General features: G+C 45.3%; 2 protein-coding genes across 8 annotated transcripts in view; both read left to right on the top strand.

The window, feature by feature from the left end:
* The window catches only part of SH3KBP1 (SH3 domain containing kinase binding protein 1), a 345,258-nt gene extending 335,319 nt beyond the window's left edge, over positions 1-9,939 (top strand). For 4 of the 7 annotated variants that reach the window (XM_082609983.1, XM_082609979.1, XM_082609980.1 and 1 more), the window contains 4 exons: positions 122-250; positions 4,431-4,699; positions 7,682-7,745; positions 8,889-9,939. In XM_082609983.1, the coding sequence (XP_082466109.1) occupies positions 122-250; positions 4,431-4,699; positions 7,682-7,745; positions 8,889-8,930 (504 nt within the window). In that variant the 3' untranslated portion in view covers positions 8,931-9,939. Of the gene's footprint in view, positions 1-121; positions 251-4,430; positions 4,700-7,681; positions 7,836-8,888 lie in introns of those variants that run through there. The other 3 variants (XM_082609977.1, XM_082609981.1, XM_082609978.1) reach the window with 1 other exon arrangement.
* A 4,297-nt stretch (positions 9,940-14,236) lies between these two features.
* The window catches only part of MAP3K15 (mitogen-activated protein kinase kinase kinase 15), a gene marked incomplete at both ends in the record, with an annotated part of 154,035 nt that continues 149,343 nt past the window's right edge, over positions 14,237-18,928 (top strand). Inside the window, 1 exon segment of the mRNA XM_082609190.1 lies at positions 14,237-14,298. Coding sequence (XP_082465316.1) covers positions 14,237-14,298 — 62 coding nt within the window.

Raw genomic sequence — 18,928 nt, 5'->3', positions numbered from 1 at the left:
TGAGGAGACAAACAAAATAGAAGTGTCAAGTGCTTTGAAAGGCACACTGCATTATGTTAACAAAAGCTATGTCAGCTAGGGTGTAATTCTGACAAGAGCATTTTCTTTTGGCTTTATCCAGTCTTCCCTTTCAAGCCCTGATATCTTTGACTCCCCAAGTCCTGAAGAAGATAAAGAAGAACACGTTTCGCTTGCACACAGAGGAGTGGACGCGTCAAAGAAAACTTCAAAGACTGTTACCATATCCCAAGTGAGTGGCCAGCCATGGCGAGGGTGTCCTGACAGCACGGGATCCCTGCCTTTACGTGTATGCTCTGATGATGAGTTATAAACCAAACAAGGATAAACAGATGTCTTAGTCATGTGGGGCTGCTAAAACAAAGCGCCATAGATTGGGTGACTTATAAACAATAGAAATTTATTTCTCACATTTCTGGTGGCTGGATGCCCGAGATCAGGGTGCCAGCATGGTCAGGTTCTGATGAGGGATCTCTTCGGGGTTGTAGACTGCCAACTTCTCATTGTGTCCTCACATGGAGGAAATAGGGTGAGAGAGCTCTCTGGGGTCCCTTTTAGAAGGACACTAACCCCGTTCATGAGAGCTCCACCCTCATGACCTAATCACCTTCCAAAGGTCCTATCTCCCAGTACCATCACAGCGGGGGGTAGGATTTTCACATATGAATTTTGGAAGGACACAAACATTCAGTCCATTGCAACAGGCAACACAAGTTTTTGTCATTCTTTGGTGACAGTGATTACTTTGGTAATCAAAATCCCTAAGGAATGTGACAGTCTCCAAAACTGGGCAGAATCCCATGTTTTCTCTTGTGGTTTGATCTCCTCTTCATACCGTCAACCACACACACACACACACACACACACACAATGCCCTCGCACACCACCACCACCACCACCATCACAAGAACCAAAACAACTTTAAAAACCTAGAGGTGTCTAGAAAGAGTACATTAAATATATTAAATGCTGTGCCCTCTGCCCACAGATTGTGACTTTTATGTTCAAAACTGGTGGTGTCACAAATTATGGTTGGCAGTTCATGAATTTGAATAACTAATGGGATTCCTTAAAGAAAAGCTCATTTGGATTCATTTATTAGGATAAATTTATAGTCATTTTAATGTTTAAAATGTTTAAAAACATTAATTTCATTGCACACCCAGGGGATGGTATAGCTCTTTTATTATTGACTTGTGAGGAACAAAGAACACATTGTTTAACAACTGCATGTGGCTTCTGAAGGGTACCCTGTACAAGTTCTGTTCGTCCTATGATTGTGAAGTAAGATTTTAAAATTCCATTTTCTCGTGCTAAGAGAGCCCAATCAACTGGAGTTATTTTCTGTAAACATTAGCAGCTGCCTTCTGTCTAAAAGCAGAAAATGGAAGTCATTTTTAAAGCACTCGAAGCACGAAGTAACACAAAGAAATCAAAGGTGATGTGGAATTTTCTTCTGATAGATTTAAGAATTTATATGTATAGCTTTTCTTAAAAATCTGATATAGTCAGCAAAAATATGATCCTATAAAACAGATCGATTGTAATTATTCACAAAACTGAAGCAGTCTTCCTTTATAAAAGCCTTCCATTTACAGAAATTGGATTTAGATCCGTTTTTTCTGGTGACCATAGGAATGCCTATAGTTGCAGCCTCTCCGACGTCCCTAGGGTGTCTCTATAGTGACATCTACTGGTGGGCGTGGCTCATCACGTTTCTGAGTTGCACTGTTCTATCCCATTAGCCTATTTCACTTGCCTGGAGTTGTCATGTCTTGTTGTTTATTGCTTCTAGAAATTCCACCTGAACTAATTTGGTCAGGACATTTGGTGGCCTGTACTCTGTGAGGGCTTATAACAAGTGTTTGTTAGCTGAAATGGGACGGGAGAGCGAGTCACGTAGGAAATGCAAAGAGAAGCGTTGATTGAAAAAGTGCCTGGAAGTCAGTCAGTGTGAGGACATCGGTGGGCTGAGGGAGGTGCGTGAGAATGCAAGGTGGGAAATGGGGAAAAGTATGAACCCAGGAATAGAAAAGAAGCGAAGGAAATCAGGTCAGGAGAGCACGAATCTTCAGACTCAGGCAGCCACGGTCACGGTACCAGGCTTGAGGGTCCAGCTGATGGGGAGGGAATTGAATCTCAGTTCTGCGGCTTATGAGCAGTGAGACTTGGGGAATTTCTCACCCACATCCCTAAGCCTCAGTTTCCTGCTCCGTCAAGACTGTGTGCCAACTAATCCTCATTTCAGTTGTCCAGCCAGCGTCCGGCATAGAACCAGCGCTCCGTAAATGTCAGTCCCTCGCCCCTCTGACTGTGACTCCTGCTAACAATAAGCACAGGATGGTGGATCGCTCTCCCTGGCAGCAGAAAGTGATTTTCCTCAATGATAAGTTGGCAGAGAAAAGGCGAGCAGAAAGGCTGGGAATGATGGCCCATCTGCTTCTGGCTGACTCTGCCCAGTTTCTCCCTGTAGCACAGCCTGAATCCAGACTCTGCCTTCTCACTGTGCCAGCCCAGCCCCGTCTTGGCTCCCGCCCTGGGCGCCGGCAGCCTCAGCTCCCTCCCCTCCCCTCCCCCACTTCACCCCCCAGTGTCCCGTCTACTACCTGCCCCCATCCACCGCACCCCACCTGTGATCTCACCTTCCCTTGCAGCTGCCGCCTCCCCTAGGCCTGCTGTGTGCCCCTGTTCCCCCGACTCGTGACCCTCGTGTTCCCTGTGCCCTCCAGGCCCCCTCAGGGCACTTCTCCATCCGGCCTCCCCTGCCTGCCTCCTCCATCTTCAGCCTTGGCTCTTACCCTCAAGATACCTCCCAGCTCAGGGTCTCCCCCATCTTTGAAAGCAAACAAAACCCTTCCTTGATCCTGTCTCCTCCTGAGGCTTCTCCACGAACACTCGCTCCCTTTCTCCCATCTTCTTTCCTCAGCCAAGTGTTTGGAAAGAGAGTTCTAAACTTGCAGGCCACGCCCCTCATGTCCCACGCAGGCGCTCACCTGCCTTGATCAGATTTCAGTCTCCCTTGGCTCCACCAAATGGGCTCCCCCCTAATTCTCCTCTCAGCACCCTCTGGAAACTCCTCCAGGGGGACTTCCATGACCCAGGCCCTCTCCTGGTCTGGCTCCATCCCCTCTCAGCACCCTGTCCCAGTCCCCAAGGGCTCTCCCCTCTCCCTCCACCTCTTCAACTTGGGGCGTCCGCAGGTTCTACCATTGCGCCTCTTCTCATTCTTTGTCATCCACCCCCATGGCTTGCACTTCCTCCTCTGGCCCAACTCACTTTTTCAGTCATTGGCTCTGCCCATTGGCCTTCCCCCTTGGCCATCCCTCAGGCTCCTAAAATTCCATGTGTCCAAAACTGAGATCATTGTTTGGGCCTTCAGTCTTCTTCCTCCCATGAAAGGGTCAACCTTAATGCCTCCTTCCTCCATCCCCACCCATGGCCCTTGATCTGTACCTCCTCCTTACCCTCTATGGCCTGTCCAGGACCACATCCTCCTGGCCTTGGGGTGTCTGCACTGGGAGGGCAGGGACTGCGTCTCTTGGTTGGATGAGCCGGCCATTGCTGCATCTCTCAAAGCTGTCTTGTCTCTATCCTCTTGGCTGCTGCCTGAGTCAAACCCTCACCATTTTTAGTTTTCGCTGTATGAGAGTCTCCTAGCAATTGCCTAGACCTCCAGACCCACCAGCTCTTCTGCAGCCACAGTGATCTTGAGCTCAGCAGGCAATCTTTTTAACCCTTTCCGCAAGCCCCCTGTGTGCGCCCTACCTCTCTCTTGCCCCCCTGACATTCTGGCTTCCCGTGAATGCAGTTCACTCTCAGGTCTCCAGGCCTCTCCTAGCGCGTTCCCTCCTCTAGAACTTCCCCCACGCCCCGCCGCCCGCTTACTCTCTTCTGACCACCTCCTGGTCCTCCTCCTCCAGGATGAGTCTGTTGGCTCCTTCCTGATGCCCTCCCTCTGGGATGCTTGGTCCCTTCTGTATATTCTGTATATATCTTCTGTATACACTTCTGCGGCGCTGTGTGCTTCCCTCCCTGCATGCACGCTCCCCCCTCATCTACAGTGTGTTGGTTGGTCTGTCTGTCTGCACCTCACTGGGTTCTAAGCTCCTTGAGGGCCAAGAAAATGTTCTGCTCACTTCAGGGTTTGCAGAGCCTAGCGGGTACATGGGCCTCTGGATGTGTACATTAAACCAGTCAGGAACTACCTGTTCAGAAGGGCGGTCAAATTTAAAATTCATAAGGGGATGCCTGCACCAAGTAGGCCCTTGGGGGCTTGTGGATGAAGGAATGAGTGGAGTATACGGAGGGCTGCGGGCACGGTGATGTCGATGGCGGGTTTCAGTAAACAGGACGGGGAGGGGCAGCACACGAATCCCTATAGCCTGAATCCTCTCTGTCCTCACTCATCACAGGTGTCCGACAACAAAGCCTCGCTGCCGCCCAAGCCGGGGACCATGGCTGCGGGCAGTGGCGGGCCGGCCCCTCTGTCCTCAGCAGCATCCTCTCCCCTGTCGTCCTCTTTGGGAACAGTTGGACACAGAGCCAACTCCCCGTCTCTGTTCGGCGCGGAAGGAAAACCAAAGATGGAGCCTCCAGCCAGCAGCCAGGCGGCCGTGGAGGAGCTGAGGACACAGGTCCGGGAGCTGAGGGGCATCGTCGAGACCATGAAGGACCAGCAGAAGTGAGTGTCTGCGGCCCGTTCTGTAACTGCCTCCGGGGCTTGCTTTCCACCGGCTCAGGGCCTGCTTCTGCCACCTAGGGGCCCAGCCTGTCCCCGAGGGTGGACCGCCTCCCTGGGGATGGTGGCAGCAGGGGTGGGAGTGGGGGTGTGAACCCGAGGAGCTTCACTGAGCTCAGCTCCACGTGTAAACTGGGTCAGCTGCACATGGGCTGGCGCCGGGGCATAGGGGGAGGAGTCAGCTACAAGGGACGTGCTCAGCAGGCCGCGAAAAAGAAAGATCTTCAAATCCCCAGAAGACACAGTATGTGCATGCACCACTTCTTAATAATCCCAACAGCCAGCTTTTCTTCTAGCACCAGAAAAATTGCAATTCCTTCGGTTAGCTGCCCCATGAAGGAATTGGCTAGCATTTAGGGGTACAATGTATGCAAAAGATGCAGGGACTCTTTAAACCTGAGGCTTGACACGCATCAGGATGTTCTCACCAGGAGACTCGAGCGGCCTCTGTGCGTGCCTGCACACACGCACTCTGCATCTCTGATCCTCAAGGGGCGCTTAGATGGGGAGAGGGACCTGCAAGCCAAAATAAATGTCACACGCATATCACCCAGGATGCTGTGTGCAGTTAAAAAATAATGGTAAAAGTATTAGAAGTCAGGAGGCACTTATCTGAATAAATGGAGGCGCAGAGAGTTTAGGCATCCGTTGGCTCTTTCTGGAGGGAACGGGGGGAGGTGTTTCCTCAGTAGGATTTTGAAGGCCGACCTAGCATTTCCAAGAGCACAGCACCCCAGCAGAGGGCACAACACGGGCAGGGTCACAGGTATATGGAGCAGCCCGGCAGGTCAGTGCATTCCTGGTGCCTGGCCGCCCAGATCGGGAGGTGCCCGGGGCAGTGGCGGGCAGTGGGGCCACAGACCCGCAGTCACACCTTCGGGAGGACGCCTGCAGCTGGAGGGCCCTGAAGTGTTCTGTGTACTTTGGGGAATAATTGGGTTAAACAAAGTTACTTTCTTCTCCGAAGGACTGCTCAGAGCCTTCGCTGTGCATGGGAAGATGGAGGATAACGCACTTAATCACGGAGTCCATTTTTCCCCTAGAACATTCTAGGACAAGGCTTCCATGGAACTCATCTTGAGTACTGCGGCTCTATTCGCTTCTGTTCCACTCAGGCTGGAGGTGTCGTATGAATTGGGGGCCTCTTGGACTCACCCCCTGCCTGGAAGAGGCTCATCAGATAAATATGCAGAACCGCAGGATGGGAATAGAGTGGGTCTTGAGGGGCCAGCCAGGCTGCCCCTAACTCTTCCAAGTCCCCAGCTCGTATCTGACCCGGCACAGTATAGCTTTGGATACCCAAAGGCCCCATCCGTGTCCAGGCGACAGGTGTCCCCTGCCTGAACAGTGACCCGACAGCACCAGTACATCCCAGAGCACTGGTTCTCAGCCTTCTGAACAAGAAGGGTCAGACACTCCTGGATCCAGGGCTTCATCCCTTGGGGCCCTCGCTCTGAAAAGTGCCCAGAACTTTTGTGAAATGGCCTGTGCCTGAGTCTTGAGTGCAGAATCGCCAGCGCCTTGGGGCCACTCCACCCCTTTGTTCCTCTCTCCACTGTGAACCCGGGCATGGATGGCTGCAGTTGTCCTTCCCCAGCCAACATCTTGAATCAGGCATCACAGTGGCCCCTCCCCAAGGCCTGCCCTTCACAGCCTTCCTCAGCTCGGCCTTCACGCCCAGGAGCACTGGGTCCCCCCAAGTCTCCCAGCTTAGCTCTTGACGTCACTTTCCTTTCAGCCTTTGGCCCAAGTCTGTGCTGATTCCCCTCATCCCCAAACATGCAGTTCTCACCTCCCTGCTTCTGTCCTGGCTCTTCTCCATCAACTCCCCCATCTTCCTCCCTCCTCGTAGACGTACCCTTTTCTACTAGTTCAAGACTTAGTGACTTTCTTCGCACCTCCCTCCCCAGCTAACTCCCCAACCTGGACTGCTGGAGCATAGCGTGTGCTTGAATAAATAAATGCAGGAACGCATCACAGGTGGTTAATTTCAGAGAACCCAACGTGTTGACAACAGTGCTGGGACACTGACCCAAGTGCAGGGACCATCATGGTGCTCATCTGAAGTGAGCAAATGCTACATAACGTCTACCTTGTTTATTGCGCTGGTTCTGCGGTGTTTGTTTTTTGATTTTTCCAGTCCAGTTTATAAAAACGTATGCGTAAAATGGAGTGTCTGATACCCTAAAATGGAGTACAGCTCTCTGACCAGAGTTAGGATGGTTGCAGTGTCCTAAGTGTAGAGCCTGAGTTTGCAAGATGATTAGTTTTGTTCTACTTCATTGTTTACTGTTGGGAAGGGCACTGGACTGTGTGTTCTGACTCGTGTCTACTTTCTCTATGACATGATTGCCATATGGTTAGTTCAGTTCTTTTACCTCCAAGTTTTTGGGTGTTAGTATTTGCACGATTTTGTGAGAATCTCTGAAAACATACCACTAACCTTTCAGTAATGTAAAACTCTGTGAAAATAAAAGAAGTATATATGGAGTGGTAAAAATGTCTGCAATGAATATTATTATGTAAGTCCATATGTAAAGACCAGTGATTCTGTAATAAAGGACTAGTTAGAGGGAAGATGACCGAATATCAGCCTGGATACCTGGAGTGTCATCATTGGGCAAGTCAGGCCACCTCTCTGGGCCTCAGTTTCCCCATCTTCTTTTAGGAGAAACTAGCACTAAGGGATTTCAAAGGTCATTTCAGACCTACTATTTGATGGCTACATACTAGGGGAGCCCAGAAATAATGTCCTTTCCATTTGCAACAGGCTTTAAGCAATAGCCGTGCAAAGAAAATATAATGTAATGTTCCGTCCACACTTTCTTTGTAAAAGGATCAGATGGATTTTGTAATGATAAGAGACTTCATATCTCTTGTTGGGGAAGTCTGGGCTTTTGTTTAACTTTGTCATTTGCTTTCCAGACGAGAGATTAAGCAGTTACTGTCAGAGTTGGATGAAGAGAAGAAAATCCGGCTTCGGTTGCAGGTGGGTCCCTTGGGGTCCTGTTGCCCCTTGAGAGGCTCACTTGGGGGTGGGAGCAGAGTCCAGGCTTTATTTTGAAAATAAATGAGGGAGGAGATATGGGGATATTTGCGTATGTATAGCTGATTCACTTTGTTATAAAGCAGAAAGTAACACACCACTGTAAAGCAATTATACTCCAATAAAGATGTTAAAAAAAAAGAAAAGAAATGATAGTTACTTCTCTACCAATTTTGATGCGCTTCCTGTGAGAATTTTCTTAGAACTATATAGCCTCCCTTCACATCCTCTCCTGGGATCCAGGAAGTCTTGGGGAAGGGAGGCATTAGCAAACTTGCCCCAAGTTGGGTTTCTCATTTGGAATTTATCTGAAACATCTCCTCTGTGAAAAGTTCCCCTCAGTTTTCAGAGGCCTCGTTGTCGTAACTGCCAGAGGGCATATGGCACCAGGGAGACCCCGTTGGCGCTTCTGTCATGCCGCCATTGGGACCCCAAGGACCACAGCCGGCCACACTTGGCACTTGCTCTTTGTCTCTTTACTTCTCCCTGACAGCCGTGTCAGTCCTGCAGGGCATCAGAGCTCTGTCACCCTCTCTCTAGCCTCTCTCTGATGTAACTCAGCCTTTACCAAAGGGTGGAGAGTGTATAGGAGTTGGAAATGGTAGGCTTTCAGCTCTCATGCAGTAGGTGCCCTTGGTGGTGACTGGGATCCATGGTGCTTAAAGGATAGGTAACTGCTTGTCATCACTTTGCGGGTGCTGATAGACACCACCTTGGGCCCAACCACAGCTGCCTTCCAAACCTGCCAAGTGGTCCAGTGTGTCAGGACACCCTGTTCCACCCTCTGGCCAAGAAACTGGAATTACTGTTGTATCATTGCTTTTGACAAATTTTGGATACTGGTAGCCTGAGAATTCAAACATCCACCCTTTCCTAGCGCTTCGAGTTGGTGTGCCTATTCTTTAGGTTTATGTCCATTTCTGGCATCATGATCAACTCTTCATTCAGATGTCATTTCACCCATTTCCCCTTTCAAATTGTCAGGTTGATTATTTGCTTTCAATCAACCAGGTTGCTTATCTTTCAGCTTTCATCCAACCAGCCAATTCATTGTGATTTTGTTCGGCTCTTGTTTTTCCTTTATAGATGGAAGTTAATGACATAAAGAAAGCTCTTCAATCAAAATGAATACTTGATAAATGAAATGTCGCATTATTCATCCCAAGTCCAAGACTCAATTTTTCCGCCCCAGCCAAAATAACCTTGTGCCAAAAGATGAAAAATTGCCTCAACATGTCCCTGTTTGAAAGATTAGCACAAAAGTCTTGATAGCACAACACAAATTCCATCCAAGAGGAGACTCTTCCCCATGGTATAGACCTGGGTCTGGCACTGGTTGTGACTTAAACAGAGAAAATTGTGCTAAAGGCTTTTTTACTATGAGATCTCACGCGAAACGAAAACTCAGGCAGTTTAGTCCATAGTGGTACTATTTTGATGATATTTTCCATTAATAAAATGTAATTTTAGAGTCTTCGTTTACAAGCTTTATAATTTTATGATTTTTTTAATCGTGTTTTGCCACAGATTCCCCCAGTGTTTGTATTACACATAGTCCAGAGCGAGCATCCCATTCTTTTGCTTTAGGCGGAAAGCTGCCTCGCTCTGTGTCCCCCTCAAGGAGTCTATTACATATGCAATTTTAGGTCCAACCTGTCCTTCCTCCTGCCAGCAAACCCCACCACCCTAAGATAAATTTTAGCTTATATATGATGGTATATTTACAAAAAGAGAAAGAGAAAATCTGGTATTTGCAATGATCTGTGCCTTCTTTTTACCACCCTCTTGATTGGAGCTTTTGTGATGCAGCTACCATGATTTAAAAAACACACACACGCACTTATTTTTTTTAGTCACTTATCAAAGTCTACTAGAGGCCACTGTCTTCAAAGCTTCTCTCGCCTAACCAAAGGTCCTAAGAGGAGACAGCTGTGAAGTTGGGCGTGCTCTTTGGTACCAGCTGTGACTTTTAAGTTCTCCCAGTTTTAGGTTGTTCATGAACTAGAAATGTCACCCCTGCTTGATTTTTCATCAGCCAAGTTAAACCCCTGCTTCCTGTCCTTTGCACCTTTTGAGTGAACGGAATATGCATTATTAAAGCAAAAATAAATAAAAGTAAAATGCAAATGAAAACAAAGGCGGGGGGGAGTTGTATTATTTCCTGCACTAAGTTATCCATGTGTGCTGTTGTTGAAACTGTACTCACATGATCTCATTTGCCTTGCTCTCTTGTAACCCCTTCCTCAGGTCCAAGAGAAAGGGGGGAGGCGCTTGTTGAAGCATAGCCATTGGATCTCTCTTGCATTTATGGAATTGCTTTTTCCGACCCGAGGAAACTGGTGTTTGCTTGTCCGCTTTATCTTTGTAGCCAGTGGAAGAGTTCAGCTTTAGACTAATGTGACTGTTTTCTCATCCTTAGCAGAAAATAAGGGGAGCATACTGTACTGCGAGATAGTTTGGGGATTGGGGGGTGGGGGGGTGGTCCCTTCATGGCCCCTGAAGGTGTTTTATGTGTTTCTAAAAAGCTGCTTTGTCCATTTCCTGAGTTTTAGAGCGAAACTACTAAATATGAGTAGATTTGTACAACCACAAAGAATGAGAATTGATAACACTGAAGGAGTGATGCAAAAAAAAATCATCACACGTTCTTGATCATTGAAAGTATTACAAATGAATGTCTCTGCCTCTCTCCCTTCCCTCGCCTTCCTCTTACCTACTTATTCAACCTTGTTGCCGGAGGCCGCTATTTCCTCCAGAGTATTTACAGAGCCCTGGACATCCTGGTCTTCCAGGTGTGGTTCCAGGGTGATGGCACAGTTAAGGGAAGGGAGTGTGTAAAGAAAGAAGCCTCACACCCTTCACTCTCATATCTGGACATACTGCCTTTCCAGCACCCTTGCCCTCAGTTTGCTTGGGGCCAGGAGCGCCAAGTTTCCAAGGGCAACATAAAACATTCCTATACCCCTTGACTGTTCTAGGCATTTCTACGTTAAACTTGAAGACTTTAGAGATTTCCCACCACCGAATATAAGAATGAGGATTGGATTCTTTGACATTTGGATTTCTCATTCACTCATCATGAAAATCCCTAATGGTATAGTTTTATATAATGTGTATACAGAGAAAGATTGTGAATAAATTAAATTGAGAGGTTGGAGTGCCCTCGTGGGGCACTGGTGACCTGAAAAATAGAGCCATTGGCTTTCTTTGTATCAGGAGAGGGAGAAGCAATTCTAGAAGGAGAAGTTGGCGTATCCAGCTTCATTACTGCCCTATGGGCTAACCAGCAAGAGGATTCTACACTCATGGAACTGGATGAGCCACTGCCCGAACAGCCACCATCTTTACTCTTTACAAAATGGGCCTGTGAAGAATATTGAACAGCTTGCAAGTATCACTTTTGAAAAGATTCTTTTGCATTCAGCATGGACTCGACCAGCATCTGTGGAGATTATTTTTTTGCTTCATTTTCTAAAGTTGTATTTAGAAAAGTCTTAAGTATTGTGCTTTGTAAAGAAGATGATTAAAATGAAGTTTTGTGGAAATATTTTTGTTCAAAGTTGTCATGGTCCAAGAGGAATGATATCTTGGAATTAAAGTCATTCTCCTCCATTTTCCACAATTCGGTTACTCTCAGAGAAATGTCTTAATGTCTTCAGAAGACATGGAATATAGTGCCCCCCTTCTCATCTTTCCCAAGTGAAGAGAAAGAATCCAGTAAAATCTGTAGCTGTGAATTCCATTTTTAAGTTGTTCACTTTTACATTCATATTTAAGCAGAAAATTCTAGTTAGGTCTAAATTATTTTTTAGTGTAAAGATCATTAAATTATTATTCACATAATTGTGTAAAGCCATTTTTATTCATCCACAGCCCTCTAGACAGCATACTCAAGCACATGATTTGTTTCTCCCATAAAGACAGCCTGTATCTATCATCACATGTGTGTCTTTGGTTACTAATAGCAGGCTTTTTTTTTTTTTTTTTTTTCCAGTACACGGGCCTCTCACCATTGTGGCCTCTCCCGTTGCGGAGCACAGGCTCTGGACGCGCAGGCTCAGCAGTCATGGCTCACGGGCCCAGCCGCTCCACAGCCTGTGGGATCTTCCCGGGCCGGGGCATGAACCCGTGTCCCCTGCATTGGCAGGTGGACTCTCAACCACTGCGCCACCAGGGAAGCCCTAATAGCAGGCTTTTATTTCCTTTCGTAACCAGCTCCTTGATGGGAAAACCACAGGGTGTATAATTTATTGCTTACAGTTGCCATGGTCTGTATAAAAATAATCCCCAGGTCCCACAAAGGTCTTTGTATTGTAACCTGAGGTCATCATGGTCTCTTTTTTTGTATTAGATTAGGTTTTAGTCCTCTAGTTATTTTAGCACAAATTAATGTCAAGATGTTTTACCACCAAGAGGGTTTGGTAAAAAGCTTTTCTCTTTGGTTTTGTACAAATGCAAACTGTAACAAAGCAACGCGTGTGTGGGTGATTGGTGCTCAGCGTGGCTGATTGCAGTGTCCAACAGAGGGAAGGCTTGGCGCTTTTGACCCAAGCCAGGGGAAGAAGATGCCGTTCCCAAAACTGGCTGTAATGAGGAAACACAATGACCTGGGCAGAGAAAACTCTTTCCCGGCCAGAAATAAATGTTTGTCACTGGTGTAAGGACAGAGAGGGGTCATGTCTCTTAAGGCAATGAACCTTTGCTGTCATTCCTAGTTCTGTCCCTAGGGTTTCCCAACACGTGGAGCAGAAGGCAGCCCATGAAGCCAAGGAGAATCCACGAAGCAGATGAAGATTCCTAAGAGGTAGTTTTATTTCATGCCTTTTTAAGTGACCCCAAATTGGAGTGGCTGTGAGGGCAGCCTCTTTCCATAAATGAAAGTGTGTGCTAATCGTATTTGTGAATCCAGGTTTCACAGTAAAATGGGCTATTCTTTTTTTCTTGTTGGAGCAATAGGTGATAAAAATATTTGAACCAAACAATAGAACAAGGTAACCGAGTAGGTTGTAGCTAGAATTTTCTAAGGAAAAAATAGAGGGAAAAAAAACTGACTAAAAAAGAAGAGTTGAGTTCCTGGAGAGCCAGCTTCATGGGGCAGCTCTCTTTAAATGGCAACATGTTTAATTAAATTATACAGATAAACAATGTCATTTAAGTCATGAATGCTTCCCTTCTCTCTCACCCCTATAGAATATGACTAGTTCTCCAAGAAACCAAGATTTGTTGGCAAACTTTGAGCGCTTTGATGAGAAAGTGCCCTGGAAATGCAAAAGTTCATTATTTGTTCTTTTTTTTTTTTAAGTTTTAAAGGGTTTTCAAACCAATTTTTAAATCTAAAAAGAAAAACCACAAAGAAGTCAATAGCATTTCCAAGGTTATTCCCCAGGAGAAAAACAGAGATGTCTTAGGAGAAAGGGAGAGGATTCTCTTCAAGCTTCATGAGAGTTTCTTAGTTTGGGGCCTAATCTGAGAGGACCAGGAACTTGCCTGGGGCTGAAGCTCTGCTGTTGAATGCTGACAGGAGGTAGATGAACTGGGACCCTTGTATGAAATACCCACCTGCCGCTCTGCCTTGGCCCCAGGAGGCTCTCGTGAAACGTTCTTATTTGTTCTCAATCAGGGCAGTCTCCTTGGAGGAAGTGAATCTGGAATGAAGAGAGAAGTCTCAGAGGGAACTTCAGGCCTGGAAGGATAAATGCCCCAGTTTTAAAGGGACACATCTAGTGCTGAGAATCTGGCAGGGGGTGATGAGGAAGACAAAACGGGGAGGCCAGGCGGAGCACGAGAAGCTTCAAGGTAATGGAGGACAACACATGCTAAGGAGGGGCCTGTTGACAAGAATCCTACCAACGAATCCTCTAAGGTTTAAAGGACCAGCGTTATGACTGTAGGTTCAAATGTAGAACCCAGTCAGTCACCTTGAGTATTTTTAACTAACTTCCTTTTTTGCTGATTATGAAGCTATTATTATACCCAAAGTGGAAAATAAAAATGATAAAGAGAAAGGCAAATTAATATTTCCACATCTCCACCACAGGGATCTGGTAGGATTGTACCCTCTGGCCTTCTTGTGGTTGGGCGGGGGCAGTTCCTGGCCAATATGTTTGCATGGTCTGGGCAGTGAGATTATTAGAGATTAAAAAGAGATGTGAAACGCTTTGAATTTAAAAAAATAGAAAGGCAGGAATTGTCCGAATGTCATTCAGATGCAGCCTTTAATAATTTTGGAGTCTTGTAATGGAGGTCATTCTGTGTCTATAGTTTTATAGTCTGGTTTTTATACTTAGTATTATCATTTCTTTGTCATTGCTTTTTCTTCAAAAACATGAGTTGTAATGGCTGCATAATACTCTGTCTCTAGATATGCCAGAGAGCATTTAACCAGTCTTTTCTGGAACATGTATTGAGTGCTTAACGATCTGCCGGACCCCGTGATGGGTGCTGAATGCAGCATAGACCCTGTCCTCAGGGAGCTCAAATGGGAGAAAATAGACAGGTAAGCAGGCAAGTCTTCCACAGGAAGAGAGCATGACCACAGAGGGAAGTCCAGGGGCTTTGGAACTGCAGAGCAGAAGTGCCCAAGGGAGCCTTGAGTGTGGGGAGGTCAGGGAAAGAAGGGCATTTTTGGTTAATTCCAATTTTTTTTTATGTTATAAAGCTATGACGAGCATCTTTGGGCATAAATCTATGTCCACATTTCCAATTTATCCTTAAGACAATTCCTAGAAGTGGAGTGTGAGTTACCTGAGATTTTTAGCAAGAATAGTTTTTGCCTGATGATAAACATAATTGAACTACGTTAGTATACAAAAGTGACTAACCACCCATCCACCATTAAAGTTGTAGTCGCCTAAACCTCCGTGGGTATCGAGTCTGGATCTCTTCCTTCTGGCTAGTCACTGCTCAAATGTCACCTCATCACAGAGGCCATCCCTAACCCGCTAAACACAAGAGCAACTTTAGCCTCCATCTTCCCTCAGACTGTCCCATAGGAGAGTCTGTTTCATTCTGTTTCATTCACTTACACACACACACACGCACACACACACACACACACACACACACACACCACCTACTTACTTGTCTGTTTTCTGTCTCCTCTCCCTAGAATGAAGCAGCCATGAGATAGTGACTTTATTTTCTTCACTGCTATGTCCCCAGCACCTAAAACATTGCCAGGTGCATACTAAGCACTTGATACATGTTTGTTGACTGAATAGATGAATTGGTAATTGTGACTGATGCCAAATGGAATTTATTCTATAAATTTGAGCAGTGTAGTTTTACCTTTACTAAAACTCTAAGCGCAAAACTGTAGCATTCGGGGGGGATTCATGACATAAGAAAACAGTTACGAAGAAAGCCTTGAGGCGCTTTACTTGTACCTGAGTCTTAGCCAACACCTGGACCCAAAGGAGTGTGCTTACATCACCATGGATCTTAGAACAAATTCACGTGGTCTGTACACCATTAACTCTAAGCCTTTCATCGACTATTAGAAAACCATGGCTACCTCTGTTTTAAGATGTAAAACATTATTTTTTACTTAGCTTCACTCTGGAGAAAGAATGAATTCAAGGGTGAGCATATTCCTGATCCTTTACTCCTGACACTTCTCTGAAGTCAGCTGAGAACCTAATCGCTGCCCCTCAGAGCTGACCATTTGCCCTCAAAGTGATGAATAAGCAGGACATGTAGATGAGCCCTGAGCCTCTGAGACATGCCATAGGGTTCTTGGGGTGTGATCCCCAAAAGACCAGTAGTAGCATCAGCAAGTGGTAGAAATGGAAATTCTTGGGCCCTGACCTAGACCTTCTGATTTAGAAACTCTGGAGAAGGACCCAGCGATCTGTGTTTTAAGAAGTCCTCCTGATGATTCTTATGCATGCTCAAGTTTGAGGACCACTGTCATGGGGGGATCATCTCACTCTCAATGAATTGTGTGTAGAGTAACCCATAGCAATCTTTTCCGGAAATCTCTAGTTAGACTTTGGCTGCAGCAAAACAAGGTGCACTATCCAGAAACTATGCCATGGTCTGTTAGGTTAAACCATAAGGAATTGACATTTATAGGTCAAATATGGTTGAATAGGGCTTCCAGTTTTAGCTCAGAGACACAGAGAGCTGCAGGATGTCCTTCCCGTGCTTACAACAAGAAAAAAGCTGGACAGACTGGAAAGTAAAAGAGAACTGAGTTTTCAGAGCAAACAGCCATTTCAAACTCTGGAGAGAGACAGGCACTTTCTTTGAGACACAGGACCTGAGCATTTGCTTACCAGGGACAGAAGCCATCAGATACTATAGAAATGGAAAAGAATATAAACCTAGAAGAATTAGCAAATTGCTTGAGGCTTAATGTGGACTAGCTTGAGAGTATGATGCTCCTGGGGAGAGGGGTTAAGCCTTTTTGCAGACATTTCCTCTAAGAACCCCTCCTGGCTCTTACAGGGAGGATCAGGGAAAATCCAGAGAAAATTCATGGTGCAGGCTGGAAGTGGTGGCTCAGGAATCACTGAGAATTCCAGTCAGATCCTTATCCCTTAAGGAGAAAAAGGCTTTATTCTACAGGGGGCGGACATGGTCTACGGACACTGGTGAAATGCCATTGCAGCTGGAGGAATCAATTCCACTCAGCCTCAATTCCCATCTCACCTAAAAAGATTTAATCTTCAGGGAAAAGGGCCTCAAGGCTGTTGGTTGAGAATGCCGTTGGATACCCACTGCATCTGGGGAAAGAGAAGGAAAGCTTTATCCCTGGAGGAGGGACAGAAGCACTTTTGATGAAAGTGAGGCTTAGCATATAAGAGACACCTCTCCACCATGCCCCACTAGCACACTAACAAATCTCCAGAAATAACAACAGTGGGTTACAGCAGGGAGAGCTGCAAGAGATAGACTGTCTTGGGAACAGCACAAAGGGAAGCCCCAAAATCAAGAGAGGGGACCAAAAAAGATCACTAGAGGAATTCTGTGCCTCTGATGTCCATAGAGACAACAAACCTCAACACTATCACAGTATCTACTGCCTTATACAAAATGTCTAGCTTTCAACAAAAAATTACAAGGCATGCCAAAAGGCAAGAAAATTCGGTCTGAAGAGACAAAGCAATCATCGGAACCAGACACAGATATGACACAGCTATTGGAAGTATCAGAGAATGAATTTAGAATAATTATGATCACTATGTTAAAGGCTCTAATGAAAAAAGTAGACAACATGCAGTATCAGATAGCTAACTTCAGAGACACAAACTATAAGAAAGATTCAAATGGCTGGAAGTCAGGAACACAATAACAGAAATGAACAATGTCTTTGTTTAATCAGCAGACTTAAATATTTATATTAAATAAATAGCAGGACTGACAGATAAAAAGAGAAGGCACAAATCACCAAATCAAGAATGCAACAGGGAACATCATTACAGATCCTGTAGCCATTCAAAGGATAATAAGGGAATACTATGAACAAGTTTATGATCATAAATTCAACATATTAGAAGAAATGGACCAATTTCTCAGAAACCACAAACTATCAAAACTCAACCAAAATAAAATAGACAATCGTAACAATCCTATAACCTTTGAAAAAAATGAACTTGTAATTCTGAAGCTCTGAAAAAGAAATCTCCAGTTCAACATGGTTTCACTGTAGACTTCTATCAAATATTTAAAGTTTTTTTTCCTCTGTGGATCTTTTTTTTTTAACATCTTTATTGGAGTATAATTGCTTTACAATGGTGTGTTCGTTTCTGCTTTATAACAAAGTGAATCAGCTATACGTATACATATATCCCCATATCCCCTCCCTCTTGTGTCTTCCTCCCAACATCCCTATCCCACCCTTCTAGGTGGTCACAAAGCACCGAGCTGATCTCCCTGTGCTATGCTGCTGCTTCCCACTAGCTAGCTATTTTACATTTGATAGTGTATATATGCCCATGCCACTCTCTTACTTTGCCCCAGCTTACCCTTCCCCCTCCCCGTGTCCTCAAGTCCACTCTCTACGTCTGAGTCTTTATTCCTGTCCTGCCCCTAGGTTCTTCAGAACCAATTTTTTTTTTAGATTCCATATATATGTGTTAGCATACGGTATTTGTTTTTCTCTTTCTGACTTACTTCACTCTGTATGACAGACTGTAGGTCCATCCACCTCACTACAAAGAACTCAATTTCGTTTCTTTTTATGGCTGAGTAATAGTCCATTGTATATATGTGCCACATCTTCTTTATCCATTCATCCGATGATGGACACTTAGGTTGCTTCCGTGTCCTGGCTATTGTAAATAGAGCTGCAGTGAACATTGTGGTACATGACTCTTTTTGAACTATGGTTCTCTCAGGATATATCTCAGGGATTGCTGGGTCATATGGTAGTTCTATTTTTCGTTTTTTAAGGAACCTCCATACTGTTCCCCATAGTGGCTGTATCAATTTACATTCCCACCAACAGTGCAAGAGGGTTCCCTTTTCTCCACACCCTCTCCAGCATTTGTTGTTTGTAGATTTTCTGATGATGCCCAATCTAACTGGTGTGAGGTGATACCTCATTGTAGTTTTGATTTGCATTTCTCTAATAATTAGTGATGTTGAGCAGCTTTTCATGTGCTTCTTGGCCATCTATATGTCTTTTTTGGAGAAATGTCTATTTAGGTCTTCTGCCCATTTTTGGATTGGGTTGTTTGTTTTTTTGATATTGAGCTGCATGAGCTGCTTGTAAATTTTGGAGATTAATCCTTTGTCATTTGCTTTGTTTGCGAATATTTTCTCCCATTCTGAGGGTTGTCTTTTTGTCTTCTTTATGGTTTCCTTTGCTATGCAAAAGCTTTTAAGTTTCATTAGGTCCCTTTTGTTTATTTTTATTTTTATTTCCATTCCTCTAGGAGGTGGATCAAAAAGGATCTTGCTGTGATTTATGTCATAGAGTGTTCTGCCCATGTTTTCCTCCAAGAGTTTTATAGTGTCTGACCTTACATTTAGGTCTTTAATCCACTTTGAGTTTGTTTTTGTGTATGGTGTTAGGGAGTGTTCTAATTTCATTCTTTTACATGTAGCTGTCCAGTTTTCCCAGAGCCACTTATTGAAGAGGCTGTCTTTTCTCCATTGTATATTCTTGCCTCCTTTATCAA

This window comes from Mesoplodon mirus (genome assembly GCF_964341445.2).
Source record: "Mesoplodon mirus genome assembly, chromosome: X".
NCBI classification, from domain to species: Eukaryota; Metazoa; Chordata; class Mammalia; order Artiodactyla; family Ziphiidae; genus Mesoplodon; species Mesoplodon mirus.
Note: the sequence above shows the minus strand (reverse complement) of the source record. Positions and strands in the feature narration are given on the sequence as shown.